The following is a 17,384-nucleotide window of genomic DNA, read 5'->3' on the forward strand; positions in this document are numbered from 1 at the left end:
CAGTACCTGGTTGTTCCGATCACTTCAGTGATAAAGTTGGTAAGATCACTTCATATCTTAATTTGACTCTGTGAAACTGCCAATCCATCAATTAGGCCTCTTTGTCACTTGGCCCTTATAAAATTTTGGTTGGATTCACTTTAGGCTTTTATTTCACATTAGTCTCTCGGTGTACAAGTTGACCATGTCACTTTTAGTATAAAACAGATACCTCTGTTATTTTTATAGATTACATTTCTATTTAAAATAGACAGCATGATTCAAAATACTTCTAATACTTGCGAGTTTCCCTTGGCAACAAAAATTTCTTAAATTGCAGGAGTGTGTTGCATAATGTTTTAGATAGCTTTTAATTTTGTATATAACTAACACCTTTTTGGTCTCTTTGCCAGCTAATAAAATTATACGCTAAACACAATATCAAACACAATCTACTAATATCCATATTTATATGAACTACTTAGTATACTAATAGAAAGAAATGAAAAGATAAACATGTTACTTCATCACAATGCAGCAGTTTGTAGTTAAATTATCTAGCCTGCTATTGTTGTTATCAAATCTAAAATTCCTCTCTGAAACACAGAAATAACTTCTGCTGTTCGACATGACAGGAGTACAGAGGCCTAGTATATCACCTCTGTGAGGTGATGGGGTGTTATTATTCCCATTTTATAGATGGGGCACCAAGAAGAAAATAAAAAGTTTCCACCAATTTTGGATGCCCAATTTGAGATGATTAAGACTAGATTTTTCATAGAACTTAATATTATATATCCCTTTATATGTTCAAAGCACAGGTTTGTCTACTTCAGTGCCAGTTGTGAGGGCAGAGCACTTCTGCAAATCAAGCCCCAGATGTTTCAAGTTGGGCACCTAGAAAATGAGAGAAACACAATTAATGACCACTGATGAAAAGTTTTGGTTTAAGTGGCATGCCTAGCATCTCATAGGAACTCTGTGGCAGAAGCAGGGATAGAATCCAGTTCTCTAGGACAGCATGCAGATGCCTTAAGCAGGAGACTTATTTTCTCCCCCTGTGATTCCCCTGCCTCATTTACTACACACCTTCCAACTTCTGCAACAGATGAGGTAGGGATCCTATAGACAACAGCCTCCTTCACCACCACATAATCCTGATTGATTCTCAGAGCACCATTCATTCTGTGCACTGAATGAAGCAGTGGAGCCATGGATATAATGGTATGTGATCATGTAGTTAAAGACTGTCATAATGCATATACGCAAGGGGGCCAAATTAAGGTAGTACAGGCAGCCTTAATTCTGGCACTTCTGAGCTTTTGTATGTTTGACTTTGCAATCTTTGAAGTTCTTTTAACACATTTTTTATGTGTAATTTTCTAGGTTTTAAAAAAGCAAACTGAAAAAATTCCATCATATGGAATCTTTTGATTTCGACATGGTTAATCAACAGGTTTGAAACCTTTTGGTCCACAGAACAGACCGTTGCCATTTGAGCTTATAGAATAACTGATTGATTGCAGTAGGAGGTTGTGTGTGGTCCAGCCACTAGAGGCAGATGAGACACATACTTTGCCGGTAGGTTTCAGAGATATTTGCTGACAGCACAGGAATGATGAAACTCAGGAATCTTGGTTCCATTCCTAGTTCTGAAAGGGCGGGAGTTCTCAGACACTTCTTGCTCTTTCCCCTCCAGCCTGTTTCCTTGAGTCTCCCCCTCTTGGCTTTCTATCAGAGTTTGTCTTTCTCCTCTTCCCTCTTTCTCTCCCTGCCCTTTTGAGGATCCTTGTTCCAGTTTCCTTGTCCAACCATTCCCAGTTTTTCTCCCTTCCCTCTGCAGGCTTTTCATCCAAATCTTTCTTTTGTATCCCCTTCTGGGGCTTCTCTGCATTTCAGCCAGGTTGCTAAGTGCCAACAGGGGGAATATTGAGAGCAGAAAGGTCTCTGAGCTCTCAGTTTCTGTGGCAAGTGCCACAGAAGTTGGGAAGAGCAGGTGCAGGGAAGGTCCTGCTGGAGCATGCTGAATGCAGCCCAAATCTTTGAGAATTTAGCTGCCAAATTAGCAAGTCTGTATGGAGCATGCATGAACTGAGATTTTTCAAAGGCTTGTAACATTTTTTCCCCAAATTTGCATGTTTATTCACAGGACCAGCTAAAGGCATATTCCTCACACCATGGTGATCTCCTCCTGTCAAAAATCAAGTCCCTGTTCCAAAGTATAGAAACTCTAGAGATCCTAATGAAAGTCATAAGAATTTTTTTCTTTAACTTGGGCAAATCGGATTTTTCATTAATCTTGTTCTTGGAAATGGCTGAACCATTTTGCTTGATATTTTCCAAAAAAAATTCAGCTTTAGGCAGACACCTGGCATGGAAAATTTAAGCCTAAATGGTTAGTTTGGTAAAGTTATAAGCAACGGAAAGTGGCTCTTCTGATGGGAAATGTTGGTCGTTCTTAAGTATAGGCAGCACTGTTAGCCCTGCCTATAATAAATTCCATATTCAATGAGTGTTCAGCACACAAAGCATACAGCAATTTTCTTGGCTTGCTTTCTAGGTCTTCATTTATCGCTTGTTCTGGAAGAGCAGAGACCGGCCGCGGAGAATTCGCATGGAGGATATCAAGAAGGCATTTCCTTCACACTCAGAGAGCAGCATTCGAAAGCGGCTAAAGCTATGTGCTGACTTTAAACGCACAGGTAATCCAGAGCCTTCCATGTAGCTCAGTCACTCAAAAAGGTCACCTTTTTAGTCTGCCGTCCTCTTACCACCTTCAAGAAATAGCTGAACGCTAACCTCTTCCCAAAAGGCCACATCCACCTCTTGTTTATGTACTCTAGCTTGTTTGAATGTGAACAAGTGATGTTCAGCCTGAGACCTCAACGTATTATTTAAAAAAGGTCAAGGGGCCACAGTAGTGCTTCAGCTATTTCTCTAGGCTCAGCAGAGCCAGTTCAGCTCCAAACTTGTGCCTTTGCCTTCCACAGCTTGGCAGGAAAAGGGGCAAGGGAGCAACTAGTTACTCTCCTCCTGCCACTGCAATGCAGCAAGAGGCCTACAGGGTAGCTGCTGAGAAGGGACAGCAACTGCTCTGATGCAAACCATGTGTACTCTGCAGTTGAGGAGGTGGCACTTCTTACCTCGTCCCTGTAGTGATGAGTCTTATTTGAATGTATTGGTTTAAAATCCTAAAGGCCTGGTTCAGCAAACACCTTTTCAATTCACAAATACAAATTTTCTTCTTAAAACAGTTGATCTCGAGGGCCAAAAGTGGCCACTGCTGTTGTAAACCCTTTGGAGTAGGGATTTATCAGGCTGGCACTGAACTTTCTATACTAACTTGCACACAACCCCCTCATTTTCCTGCTGGCACTGAGAGAAATTTTTACTGAGTGTGGAGATGCACATTGTGTCTTACAGACAAAGGCAAACTGAATTCTTGCCCCTGCCCTAAGAGTTTGACAATCTGATTCAAGCAAATACCATATACAGAATGACAGAAACACAAAGAGGCAAGAAGGAAGTAGTGTAGAGCTGTATATTGGATGGCTGAAGAAAAGTGGATTTATAGGGATGTTGGGGAATGAGAAGAGGGATAAATGCCGTTGGGACCAGGGTGGATTTGATTTAAATCATTATTTAAATCACTAGTCAGGAAGACTCTCTATTTAATCATGGATTTCTACATAAAAGTGCATTCTTGTTGGTTGTTATAAACTTAATACATATTCCTTACAACTCAGAGATAGAGATGTAGGTTTCATTTTTAGAAGGTACATACTGTACATTTTTAAAGTGATTTATTTTGAAAACTTTTCAGATTAGTTTTACAGCTATATCAGAAAATGAATGATTGGTTATTTCATTTACCAAAGGTAATTGAAGCAGATATTTATGGAGTCATTGGGAGGTGAACTATCTCCAATTCAACAGGTTAATCATTAATATTTGGAGGATTTTCTTGCCATGTTGTATTAGGAGGAGAACATCACCAGACCGACATTTAAATTTGTTTTATTTAACTAAAACAACGACGTTACGTATTCCGGATTTTTTCTTCAACAGCAAACATATAATATTTTAACAAAATAAACATGAATTTTTGAACTTAGTTAAACATTCAAGTATTTTAAAATCAGGTTTGTTTTTGTTAAAATAGTTTTTAACTAAAATAGTTAAATGAAAAATTAAAAAAAATAAAATAAATCACTTATATCAGCCAGGTCAACATGAGAAACTTAAAATATTGGCTTCTGCAGCTAACTCTGTCGTCTTCACCTTTATTTTCCTGTTCGTAATCTGGAAAAGAAAACCAAGCTTTCCTGATTTTTCAGGTCCCAAACGATTTCTCAATATGGAATTAATTAGTCCAAAGGAAGAAAATATTCTTTCTACGCCGGCAGAAGAAGCTACTGCTGTTAAAAGTGAGATTATCACTTCAACAGCCTCTGAATCCAAGCGCTTAAGTGACTTCCACCAGTTCACTGCTGTGACTTCCTTTAAAACATCATCAGCAAACATATATTCACCCTTAGCTCTGAAGTTTATTATAGTTGGCATTATGGAGGGATGATTGCTGGATGTCCGTGTCATAGCCAACTCCTCTTCTTCAGCAGTTAAGGTTTTGAGAACATCTGCTCTGTTGGGTGGACTGTATCCTGGTCTTAATGACTGAACCATGTTAATGAAGTGTGGGTTCTCAGTCATTCAGAAAGGAGAGTTTGTTGCATAAACAAACTGGGCAATTTTTTCATCAATTACCTCTTTTTGTAGTCTGCTGGTTCTTATCACAAACTTATCTGTGGTTGTTTCTGGATGATGGAGTTTTTTTTTTTCTTTTTGCTGCAGGTGATATACTGTGGCTATGTGACATACATGATGTGACTGAAACACTATCATTGGCAGATAACTCTGAAACTATAGAAAATGATGGTGATCTTGAAGGTGGATAGTCTTCTGAATCCTGTATGCTGAGGATGGATTCTCCTAAAGAAAATAAGTCAATGCAGTTATTTAATTATTATTGCCATACTGCTCATTGAGTATTCCTCATTGCATTCACTGAAACTCAGTACTACTTTAAAGGTGAAATTGTAAAAGGAAGATCTACCTATTTCAGCTGATTATTTTTTTATCACAACTTCATCTAAAATGATAGTACCATAGAGTAACAACTATATTTTTTGCTCAAACATGAGAATTCAAGAATAGTCCAGAAGGAGGACAGGCAGTCCTTAAGAAAGAAGTATGAAATAAAAAAAAATTTACCAACCTGAAGATCCTGCATGTTCAGACATGTTCCTTTCATCTTCAACGCAGCTTCCTCCTGAGAAGGAACACTTCTCATGATGTTTCATGTGGGCAACCAGACCTTGCATTTCTTTGTCGCACTGTTTGCATTTTGCATGCATGCCTTTCTTACCCACAGGTAGAGGAACTTCATTAAAATATTCCCAAAGTGGGTCTCTTTTACGGCCTGCTGTCATTACAGGTTTTCCCTTCTAGTGAGAGAATGGTATGGTAGATCTCAAATCAGTGAAGGCTTCAACACTTCTGGAATATGCTGCTCAAACAGTTTCACTTTTGTTTCTACTGCCTGTCCCTCCCTTCTCACATTTATCTCCAGACTTCTTCTTGTCCAGATCTATTCTGCCCCCAACAATCTTCTATTCATTGAACTTTTTGAAACTTGGCTCTTTTAGAGAGAGGTAAGGGATTAACACTGTGTACACAGATTTGCAGAGGGACAATAGGGTTGAGGTCTGTTGTTTTTCACCTCTATATATTCATTTATTTAAAAACATTCTTGTATTTAACAAGCATGTTATCTCTGGAGAGACAAATACAGTTTGAGAACTGCAAAACTAAGCATCTCTGATGGTATCTTTTAGACTGAGCACTGAGTCCCATTGGGTAGATAGAAAGATTAACCTAAATAATCTATACTAAAGCCCCTGGAACCCCATAAGATTGGGTTCCTAATCCATGAACTGTTGGAACTCATTTACAAAACTTTTCTTAAACATTACATGAATATATTGTCTCATACAAAAAATTAGAATTTATAATCCCTATTCCATGATGAAATATGTTATAGCTCAAAGATATCTTAATTAAAACTATCTTTAGATAGGTTTTTTCCTCAAAAAGCATTTTATCAAAAAAAATCCGATTTAAATAAAAAAAATATGAAAAAAAAATCATTGATTTTTATCCACCCTGATTGGAACATCATTGGTATATTAAACACTTTTGAAACTTAAGTGTTAAGAGGCAGGGGAGGACGTGGCACAGCAGTCTGTTAGCTTCAAGGCATTGACCATGATAAACATAATTGAAGCAGAAAATCCATCTCTAACCCTAATTTGTTTTTAATATCGGGGATTTGTTCAATTAGTTCCCATTACTGGATGTTACACTAGAATAATTGAGATTTGGAATGTAGCTGAGAGGATGTAGCCCTCAGGCTCTGGGACCTCTGTCAGCAACACAGTATACACCTCATTGCCACTCACCTTCCAGGGGCCAAGAACGCTGTGGCAGATCGCCTCAGCAGGACCTTCGCATCTCGCCATGAACGGTCCCTCTATCCGGAGGTGGCCAGCTCCAGTTTCCACAAGTGAGGAACTCCCCAGATGGACCTGTTCGCATCCAGGCAGAACAGGAAATGCCACATCTTTTGCTCAGTAAGGGGCATGGACAGGGGATCCCTGTCAAATGCTTTTCTATTCCCATGGTCGGGGCTCTGATGTACACCTTTCCTCTGGTGCTGTTGCTCCCAAGGGTCGTCCTGAAGACCAAGCAGGACAGGGTGAGGGAGAGCCTCATAGTGCCGGCTTGTCCGTGCCAGCACTGGTACAGCACGCTGCTGGACTTTTCGGTGGCGACTCTGTTCCAGCTGCTGCTCAGACTGGACTTGCTGTCCCAAGATCACGGCAGTCTTTTGCATCCAAATCTGGCAGCGCTGCACCTGACAGCTTGGCTGCTGTGTAGTTGAATGAGCAGGAGCAGCAGTGCTCGGCCGATATCCAGCAGGTCCTGTTGGGAAGTAGAAAGCCCTCTACCAGAGCAATCTACCTGGTCAAGTGGAAGCAGTTCAGCTGTTGGACCTTGGATAAAGGCATTTGGCCTGAGCGAGTGTCATTGTAGCTGATTTTAGACTGCATTCCGTATCTCAAGCTCCAGGGCTTGTTTCTTTCATCAATCAAGGTCCACTTGGCGGCCATCTCGGCCTTCCATCTGCCGCTCAAGGGCAGATCGGTTTTCGCCCAGGACATGATGGCCAGATTTCTCAAGGTCCTTGAGATCCTCTACCCGCATGTCAAGGACCCTGTTCCCCCATGGGACTTGAAACTGGTGCTGTCGCGGCTCCTCCTATTGAGCCTTTGGCTTTCTGTTCTCTCCTTCTCCTGTCCTGGAAGGTTGCGTTCTTGGTTGCGGTGACTTTGGCCCGTTGAGTCTCTGAGTGTCGCGTGCTCACCTCGGAACCGCCTTATATGGTCTCCTACAAGGACAAGGTCCAACTGAGACCGCACCTGGCTTTCCTGCCCAAGGTGGTCTCTGTTTCGTTCAAGCCAGGACATTTTACTTACCGGTCTTCTTGGCAAAGCCACATAAGTCACAGGAGGAGCGTAGACTGCATGCCTTGGATGTTAGGAGGCTCTGGGCTTCTGCATCAACAGGACTAAGCCCTTCCGTAAGTCAACGAATTGTTCATCGCTGTGGCTCCCAAGATGAAAGGTCACCCTGTATCTGCTCAAAACATTTCTTCTTGGATCACTGCCTGCATTCGCTTCTGCTATGATCAAGCGAAGATGCTGCTCCCGGTGATTGTTGCAGGCCTCTTCAGAAGCGTTTGTGGCCCAGGTGCCTATCCAGGACATCTGCAGGGCAGCCACCTGGTTGTCCACCCATACGTTTACATCCCACTATGCACTGACCTAGCAGGCCTGGGATGATGCTGAGTTTGGTAGGGCACTACTGCAAGCTGCAAGGCTATGAACTCCAAGTCCACCTCTAGATACTGCTTGTGAGTCACCTAGAATGGAACGACATGAGCAAGCACTCGAAGAAAAAACAGTTACCTACCTTTAGTAACTGTTCTTTGAGATGTGTTGCTCATGTCCATTCCATTACCTGCCCTCCTACCCCACTGTCGGAGTTTCTGGCAAGAAGGAACTGAGAGGGTGTAGGGTCGGCGGCGCCTGATATACTGATGCATGAGCGTGGCACTCAAGGAGGCGCCACAACCAACCCTACGGATACCGCTAAGGCGAAAGTCTCAGACAACTGTGCACGTGGGCGCATGCACACCTAGAATGGAATGGACATGAGCAACACATCTTGAAGAGCAACAGTTATGAAAGGTAGGTAACTGTTTGTTTTTTATGGTCACCTTAGCAGCCATCATCCCGTCATTGGAAAAAGGCATGTGGTTTATGACTCTAGATATGCAGGACAGTTATTTTCGTATAGACAGACACCTGTATCACAGTAGGCCCTCAGCATTTTCAAGACAGGGTCATGCCATTTGGACTCAGCACTGCTCCAAGGTCTTCCCCAAAGTTTTCTTCATCAGGGCGGCCTACCTCAGGTGTTATGAATTCCCATATCTTGACGACTGGCTCCTAGCAGCACAATCCAGAGACAAAGCCTGTATCTCAGCCTCCATCTGTCTCAGGCTCCTTTCTTCCCTCAGAGTCAGCATCAGCATAGAAAGATTCCAGACTCTGCAAGAACTGTAGTTAACAGTCCCTCTGTCCCAGCCAGGACTTGTGTATCCCTCTTGGACCACGTGGCCTTATGCACATATGTTACCGCTTTCATTCGTCTCCACCTTCCCTGCTTCCAGATGTGGCTCTAGGGAGTTTGCTCACCATTTGCCCATGCCATGGACCTTATGCTGACTTTTCCTCCCAAGATACTCTCCTCCCTCCAGTGGTGGACAGACCTGCGACATATCTGCATGGGGGTTCCCTTTCTTCCCAGACAGGATGATCATCTCTGATGCATCCCTTGTAGGGTGGGGAAGTGCACATGGGACGCCACATGACACAGGGAACATGACCCCTTGGAAATCTAGGATGCACATCAAATTATGGAACTCTGGGCTGTACGGAGGGCATGCCAAACATATCTCCCATCCATCTGCTCCCATCATGTTCTTACCAGGTTGATGTAATGAACGGTGCTGGTGTTGTCCAATCAACAGGGGACCCCGAAGTCACTCGCTTTGTGTGTGGAGGAGGTCAATCTATGGAACTGATATATTGCCCACAGATCCTGTTGCCTGCAGCCTACCTTCTGGGGACTCAGAACATGATTGCTGACTCACTCGGCAGAAGTTTGGTCACTGATCATGCATGGGAACTTCACGATACCATAGTGAGCGACATATTCAGCCAATGGGGGACTCTGATTAGGGACCTCTGTGCCTTCCCTGCCAACAACAAATGCAGCACATACTACTCCAGAGGGGCTATCAGTCTCCGCTTTCAGGCTGATGGTCTCATATTCTGCTGGTTGGACCAGATAAACTACGCCTTCCCTGCTCTGCCACTCCTTCCATGAGTACTCCATGAGATCAGGAGGGAGAGAGCAACAGTCATGCTGATCACCCCATTCTGGCCCAGACAGTTCTCGTTCCCCAACCTTCTCCATATGTCAGCCCATCCCCCACTTCTTACCCCCACCTTTCCTGAGCTACTAATGCAGCACAGCAGCAGGATCGGACGCCCTGATCCAAGTGCAGAATACCCTCTCAAGCAGCAGGAAAGAGTCTGAGGTGCTGCTACCAGGCCAAGCGGAAACGCTTTGCCTCCTGGGCCCAAAAGAAAGCGCTCACCCAGAAGAGGTGGAGATTCCTTCTTTTAGATTACCTCCTGTCCTTGAAAGTATCGGGTCTTGCCCTCAACTCTGTCAAGGTTCACCTGGCAGCAGGTAGCGCTTTCCACACCCCTCCGCCCCATTGAAGGACACACTGTATTCACACCTGTTGACTGCTAGGTTTTGGAAAGGCCTCATCAGAACCTTGCCACCCGTACAATCTATTGCTCCCCAGTGAGATTTCAACCTAGTTCTGTCAATGCTAATGCTTTGAACCGCTGGCTTAGTGTTCTAGGCCTCTCCTTTCCATGAAATTCACCTTCCTTTTGGGTATTGCTTTGGCAAGAAGGGTAGGTGAACTTGGGGCCAGGATGCGGACCTGCATTTCACCATTTCCCATAAGGATAAAGTCCCCCTGTGCCTACATACGAAGTTTCTGCCAAAGGTCATATCCAGTTTCATCTCAACCAATCCATCCACTTACCTGCTTTCTTCCCGAAGCCTCATGCTTCAGAAGAAGAATGTGGACTTCACTCCCTTGACGTCTGCTGGGCCTTGGCCTTCTATCTACAGAGGGTGAGACTGATCAAGAAATCCCCTAGATTTGTTTATTACAATAGTTAAGAGTCAAGGGACAGGTGATCTCCACTCAGAGACTCTAAGTGGATTTTGGGATACATTTACACTGTTATCTGGACTGCCTCCACCCCTTAGAGGGAGGGCCCATTCCACAAGCATCAACCACGGCCCCCCTCCACGACATATGCAGAGCAGCCACGTGAAGTTCAGTACATACCTTTGCTATGCATTACATCTTGGTATAGAACTCTGCGATGGATGCCTCCTTTGGAACTGCTGTCCTCTGCTCAACCATTCCATCCTCATCCTTGCACCCTCCTCTGACTTAGGTATTGCTCGTTAATCATGCTCAGTGGAATACAATAGGGACTGTTGGTTGAAGGAGAAGAAAAGGAGAAGTTGTTACTTGTCTGTAGCTGAAGGTTCTTCAAGAAGTGTGGTCCCTATCTGTATTCCACTAAGTGTTTATGCAAGTGCACCATGTGTCCAAAACTGGAGATTTTGAAAGTGGTAGTATCCATTGTCCACAAGTGCTCCCTTGGCTTGCCTCATGGTTTCGTCCAAGATGATAAAGGGTAGGGTAGACCAATCACATCTCCAGTTCCTTCTCCACCGTGAATACAAGAGATCCAAAGCAGAGGGGAAGGAGGGCGGGTAGTTAAATACAGATAGGGACCTCACATCTCAAAGAACTTCTAGTTACAGGTAAGTAACCTTTCCTTCTTCTTTGAGGGATGGTCTCTATTTGTTACAAGTAAGTAACCTCCTCATCTCTGCATTTTTCAGGGATGGACTCAAATTGGTGGGTATTAAAGTCAGACTTTAGATTACCAACGGAAGAGGAAATAAGAGCGATGGTGTCCCCAGAGCAGTGCTGCGCCTATTACAGCATGATTGCAGCTGAACAGCGGCTAAAGGTAAATGTCTCTTTCAGGCTAGCTGATACGTACTGATAAACTACAAGTAACTCTTTCTTTGTGGAGAATGAAGCAAGGTGCAACTTTCCCTAATGGGGGGACTAATTTTGCCTTAGTTTTGGTAGATTAGCCTCTTGACTCTGGGGCAAACAACTAAACCCTCTTCTGCACTTCCAGATGTCCAGAGAGGGAACTGGATACACCTCTACCCCAATATAATACGGTTCTTAGGAGACAAAAAAATCTCACTGCGTTATAGGTTAGACCGCATTATATCGAACTTGCTTTGGCCCCCCCCGTTCCTTGTTCCCTGACCGCCCCCTCCAGAGACCCCCGTCCCTAATCACCCCCAGGACCCCACCCCCTACCCAACCCCCCTGCTCCCTGTCCCCTGACTGCTCCGACCCCTATCCGCACCCCCCACCCCCGACAGGCACTCACTGGCAGCGGCGGGAAGTGGAGCAACATGGTTCCACTCCGCCACCTCCCAGCCACGGCTCTCCGCTTCCCACCGCCTGTGAGTGCAGGGAGGTTGGGGAAAGGATGCTCCGCTTTCCGCTGCAGGTGAGTACGGGGGGCAACGGGAGCTAGCAGAGCGGAGCAGGCTAGGGCGGAGCTGCTCCGCTTCCTGCCACTGGTGAGTGTGGGGAGGTTGGGGAAAAGATGCCCTCCGCACTTACCGGCGGTGGGACGTGGAGCGATGCGGCCCCAGCCCGTGCCGCTTTCCTTGTCCTGGCCCCAGCCGTGTTGCGGGGGGGGTGGGGGTTGTGGCTGTGGAGAGGTCCCGCACTCACCAGCGGTGGGAAGTGGAGCGCCGCAGCTGGGAGCTGGTGGGCTGGGACTGAGCTGCTTCACTTCCGCTGCTGCTAGTGATTGCGGGGGGAAATCCCTTTCCCTAAGCCCCCTTCCCCAAGCGACATGGGTGGGGCTGGGGCGAGCGAAGCGGAGTGTGCTGCTCCTGGCCCCCCCGCTAATCCCCTGGGCCACTCTGGGACTGCGGGGCCCCCAAAAGTGCCCCCCCCACAGCTCCTGCCTCCCAGACCCCGGGGTGGGGGTGGGGGAGGAACCGCATTCTATCGGGTCACGTTATATCAGGGTAGAGGTGTACATGACAAAAGGGAACCATTAGATTCCCACCATCTTGGATGGGTTTCCCCACTCTGTCCCCTTACTGTACTTGGTGAGGAAGTATCTAGTGGAGACATGGCATCCCAGAGGCTGAGAAGGGGTGTGGAGAATGAATTAGTGAGTGGGAGGCCTGGCCAGTGGGCTAGCCTGCACGGGGGCCACTGGACTTGCTTTGAAAACCGGTTATTTTTTTAAGTCAAGATTTCAGAGTTTGCCCAAATTAGGGTTGCCATATGTCCGGGTTTTCCCAGACATGACCTCTTTTTTTTTTTTTTTGATCCTGTGCCTCTGTCTGGATGGATTTTTCAGATAAGAGGCAATGTCTAGGATTTTTGTGAGCAGAAGTTGCAGCTCAGAAAGAGTTGTCTGTGCCCAGATTGGTCCCTTCTCTGCAGCCCCAGCTCCCGGATCCTGCCCACCCAAGCCCCAGCTCCCAGGCCTGGGGAAGGGGAGAGGCCCGAAGGGCGGTGCTGACTGAGGGCTGGCGCTGCATCCTGGGCTGTACCAGCCGCACTATCACTGCGACAGGGAGTGACTGCCCCCCACCTCAAGAGTGAGGCCACATGTACCCCTTCCGAGTACACACTCCTGGTATCCCTCCCAGTATACACCCCTCCCCCCCCCCCAGCTCCAGTATCCCTCCAAACCCCCCCTCCTGGTACACACACTCCCACAAATACTCCTCCCCTTTGCAAGCTCCCCTCCTCAGACTCCCCACCTGCTACCCCCTCACCGCGGCAGTGTCCTCTTTTAGGGAACCTGAAATATGGTGTCGTGAAGCGAGGACTCACCAGCGCTGGTCATCCTGGGAATTAGCTGTTCCAGCCTGGAGCACCCTCTTCAGGCCGGTGTCTCGCTTGCCACTGGCCCCCGTGTCCCTCCCGGACCTTGGTGCCCCTCTACGTCAGGGTTCTGCCCCCAGCAATAACCCACAATCTGGGTCTCCCCACCAAGGGGAACCCCAACCCCTCTATCCCCACCTTGCCTCAGTGGCTACTGACAGTCACCATCTAGCCCACATTCACTGGGGCAGACTGTAAATCACTCATCATTGGTAAGGAGGGTTTAGACCAGCTGCCTTTGCCTAACCCTGGGCTGCCCCTCTGAAACCCCAGTACCTGCTTTGGGCCTTCAGCAGGTGACCATCCCGCTACATACGGTAACCCTAGTCCAAATGCTGATATCATGTTTCAGCTTTGTTAATCTCCTGGTGGTCTCTCCCCACAGTGTGTTCTGTATACTACACTTGGTCTGTTCTCTGTTGGAGACTGTCAATCTCATAGTACTCCGTTTTTTCCTTTTCTCATGGGTCCTTTTTATAATTTGGGAGTTTGATTTATTTATTTTTCCTTCTGTTTCTCTACAGGATGCAGGTTATGGGGAAAAATCGTTCTTTGCCCCAGAGGAAGAGAATGAAGAGGACTTCCAGATGAAGATTGATGATGAGGTACTGTCAAGGCAGAGCAGGGAAAGGGTTAGACATATGATGGTCTGTATTCTAGTCTGGTAGCAAATAAATAAAATCTTTTTTTAAACAGAGAGCACATTTTCTTTTGGTTGTGGATTGTATAATCGTGATTTCCTCTCCCCCCCTCCCCACACTTTTATTCTGAGGAATCCACCCCTTTCTGCAAAATGAACTCAGTGCAAGGGCTTGCCTGTACAAATACTTAGTTGTGGCAAACTGGGATGTAAGCCTACCCCCACACTAGCCTATTATGTGCTAAGTGTCCTGGGGCTGAAGGTAAAATCTCTGCCAAAACTACAGCTAATATAACAGCAAAGGATGGCCTGAACACATTAAAACAGTGCTCTGAAGTCCACTGACTAGTTGTAATAGCTAGGACTTTATTATCTGAGACTCCCTATTCACCCAGCTCCCACCAAAGCAACTGTGCTCACTATACAGGAATGCTGCTGGTAGATAGGCCTATGGTCAGACACTCAAGCACAGGGAAAAGAGCCTTGTCAGCATCTTCTCATTGACCAGTCCATGGTGGGGATTTGAGTTGGGAGTTGGAAAGACAAGAAGAAAAGCACCATGAAAAGAGGTGGAGAATAGACCACTCTATGGACATGGTCATTGTTAATGGTTGTTCAGTGCTTAGTTACCAAGATGATGGCAGTCTTAGAAATATTCAGGATAAAGAGGGGAGACTAAGTAGTGAGAGGACTGTGGTGATCCATGTCCCATCCTCGAAGGAGATTACTGCAGACCCTAAGCGGTTCAATTTGACAGTATATCAGCTTAGATCTAATAAAAAGATAGTAATGCAATCTGATAGTTCAGCAGGGGTTCATGAGGCATCAGCTGGTGCTAGCATGAGCAGAGGTGCCTGGGAGAGGAGAGAGCTAAGGTGACAGCACAGGTCAGGAGGGCTCAGCACATCAGGGAATGCAGATGTCTATATTTATTGCATTGTATTTTTAAAGCTGTATGACATAAATGTTTCCTCTGAGGACAGATCATGTGTGTGTTTATGGTTCACTCAGTTTATGCCCGTTAAAAACTGTGGCCTGTCAGTAAATTAAACTTGAGAACATTAGTAAAAACTGTTTAATTTGCTTGAAATTTTGGTAGGGCCAAAACCAAAATGGGTGGAAATCTCTCCCTGGTGAGAGTGACAGAAGTGTGATGGCCTATTCCTCTCCTTTATGGCAGGTGCGCACAGCTCCTTGGAATACCACACGAGCCTTCATTGCTGCTATGAAGGGGAAGTGTCTTCTGGAAGTGACTGGTGTGGCAGATCCTACAGGTTGTGGTGAAGGATTCTCTTATGTGAAGATCCCTAACAAACCAACCCAGCAGAAGGTAGATGTGTTCCCAAGGCTGGTGAGGGGCAAGAGGGATAAGTCTGAAGAAGTAGAATAAAGATGGGTAAGGAGGAGGCGGTTTGAGAGGATGTCAGACAGAGGGAATGAGAATACAGAAAAGGTTAGTGTGTGTGGTGACATTCAAAGGCTATGTCTTTCTTTGAACAGGATGACAAGGAGCCACAGCCAGTGAAGAAGACTGTGACAGGAACGGATGCTGATCTCCGGCGTCTGTCTCTCAAAAATGCCAAACAGCTTCTACGTAAATTTGGTGTTCCTGAAGAAGAGGTGAGTTTGATACAGGAGCTGCACAGTATGGAGCCCCGGGCATGGGATCCAGAGTGGCTTATGGAGAGGGCTCACTTTTAACTCTTAGCCTTTCTGACTCCGGATCCTCCTCCCTAAACTATCTGTCTCCTGAAGCCCTTTCTAGTGTGTGTCTTGTTTCTCAGATTAAGAAGCTTTCCCGTTGGGAAGTGATTGATGTGGTGCGCACAATGTCCACAGAGCAGGCTCGCTCAGGGGAGGGGCCTATGAGTAAATTTGCACGTGGGTCTCGGTTCTCAGTGGCAGAACATCAGGAGAGATATAAAGAGGAGTGTCAACGCATCTTCGACTTGCAGAATAAGTAAGTTCTTATCAGGCATTTACAGCCTCCTGTCCATCCCACAGTCAGGAGCCTAGAGTCTTTCAATTTGCTTATGGGCCTTATGGACTTTGAATGCCTGTGAGCTGCCAAAGCATAGTGGGGATTCATGCTGATTTGTCCAGCTGAGCCACATTAATAGAGCACTGAGGATGAGGGCTTTGTGGGAATGTTTATAGAAAATATCGGCATGGTTTTGGTGTTCTCTTGGTTGCAGACCTTTTGGGAAAGATCAGGAATGGAAGTCTGGCACCATACCCTGACAGGTGTGATATGATATTCCACAGAGCTTTGTTTCTAGGGCCACAGTTTGCTAGCTTCTTACACCTGTCTCTGTTGGATAGCAACTACTGGCTCCACACCCTTCTGTGTTACTATAGCTTGTGACATTTACATCTCCATTCCGAGCCTATATCTACACTTAAAATGCTACAGTGGCACAGCTGCAGCAGCACTTCAGTGTAGACACATACCGCAGCAACAGACAGGATTCTCCCTTTGCTGTAGGTAATCCACCTTTCCAAGAGGAGGTAGCTATGGAAGAACTCTTCCATCAACCTAGCTACACCTGGGGGTTAGGTCGGCTTAACTATGTCTCTCGGGGGTGTGGAATTTTTACAGCCCTGAGAGACGTAGTTGTGCCAATGTACCTTTTCAGTGTAGACCAGCCCCAGGTTCTTCAACCAAAATGTTGGACTGGGAGCCAGCAGGGTAGGCAGATGATTGGACTATCACTAGGGAGAGAAGGACAATTGAATGAGAGGAGGGGCATTGAGTTTGGGCTCCTTTTGGGAGCAGGAGCTGCAGGATGGCTGAAGTGGGAGAGCTGATTAACAGTTTGAGGGGTTTGTGTACATTCCAGGCTACTTCCTGGAGGGCTGGTTTCATACCTACTGCTGTCACTTTTGTCCTCTTATTTATGCATGGCGGGTGGGGGTAGATGTTGAGGTACTTGTGGCTTGTAAGGTAACTGACTTTGAAGCTGTCTCCTGTTTCAGAGTTTTAGAATCAACTGAGATCTTGTCAACAGACACAGACAGCAGCTCAGCTGAGGACAGTGACTTCGAGGAGATGGGAAAGAATATTGAGAATATGTTACAGAACAAGAAAACCAGCTCACAGCTGTCTCGGGAGAGAGAAGAACAGGAGCGGAAGGAGCTGCAGAGGATGCTTCTGGGAGAAGACAGTGGCAATGACAAAGAAAGGAGCAGAAAGGACAGGAGAGACAAAAAAGGATTGTGTGAGTGATTGCAATAAGTGGAATGCCGGGGGCAGGAGATCACAGAATATCAGGGTTGGAAGGGACCTCAGGAGGTCATCTAGTCCAATCCCCTGCTCAAAGCAGGACCAATCCCCAACTAAATCATCCCAGCCAGGGCTTTGTCAAGCCTGACCTTAAAAACCTCTAAGGATGGAGATTCCACCACCTCCCTAGGTAACCCATTCCAGTGCTTCACCACCCTCCTAGTGAAAAAGTTTTCCCTAATATCCAA

At 46.0% G+C, this 17,384-nt stretch overlaps 1 protein-coding gene across 4 annotated transcripts in view; it reads left to right on the forward strand.

Moving 5' to 3' along the window:
• Nucleotides 1-17,384, forward strand: part of TAF1 (TATA-box binding protein associated factor 1) — a 142,276-nt gene that overhangs the window by 55,612 nt on the left and 69,280 nt on the right. For all 4 annotated transcript variants that reach the window (XR_007358536.2, XM_048864913.2, XM_048864915.2 and 1 more), the window contains 7 exons: nt 2,540-2,681; nt 11,173-11,303; nt 13,798-13,878; nt 15,094-15,243; nt 15,414-15,533; nt 15,698-15,873; nt 16,890-17,131. Coding sequence is in view for 3 of the 4 variants with exons in the window: in XM_048864913.2 (XP_048720870.1) it covers nt 2,540-2,681; nt 11,173-11,303; nt 13,798-13,878; nt 15,094-15,243; nt 15,414-15,533; nt 15,698-15,873; nt 16,890-17,131 (1,042 nt within the window). In the remaining variant the exon portion in view is untranslated. The remainder of the gene's footprint in view (nt 1-2,539; nt 2,682-11,172; nt 11,304-13,797; nt 13,879-15,093; nt 15,244-15,413; nt 15,534-15,697; nt 15,874-16,889; nt 17,132-17,384) is intronic.

This window comes from Caretta caretta, chromosome 9 (assembly GCF_965140235.1).
Source record: "Caretta caretta isolate rCarCar2 chromosome 9, rCarCar1.hap1, whole genome shotgun sequence".
In the NCBI taxonomy this organism is placed as follows: domain Eukaryota; kingdom Metazoa; phylum Chordata; order Testudines; family Cheloniidae; genus Caretta; species Caretta caretta.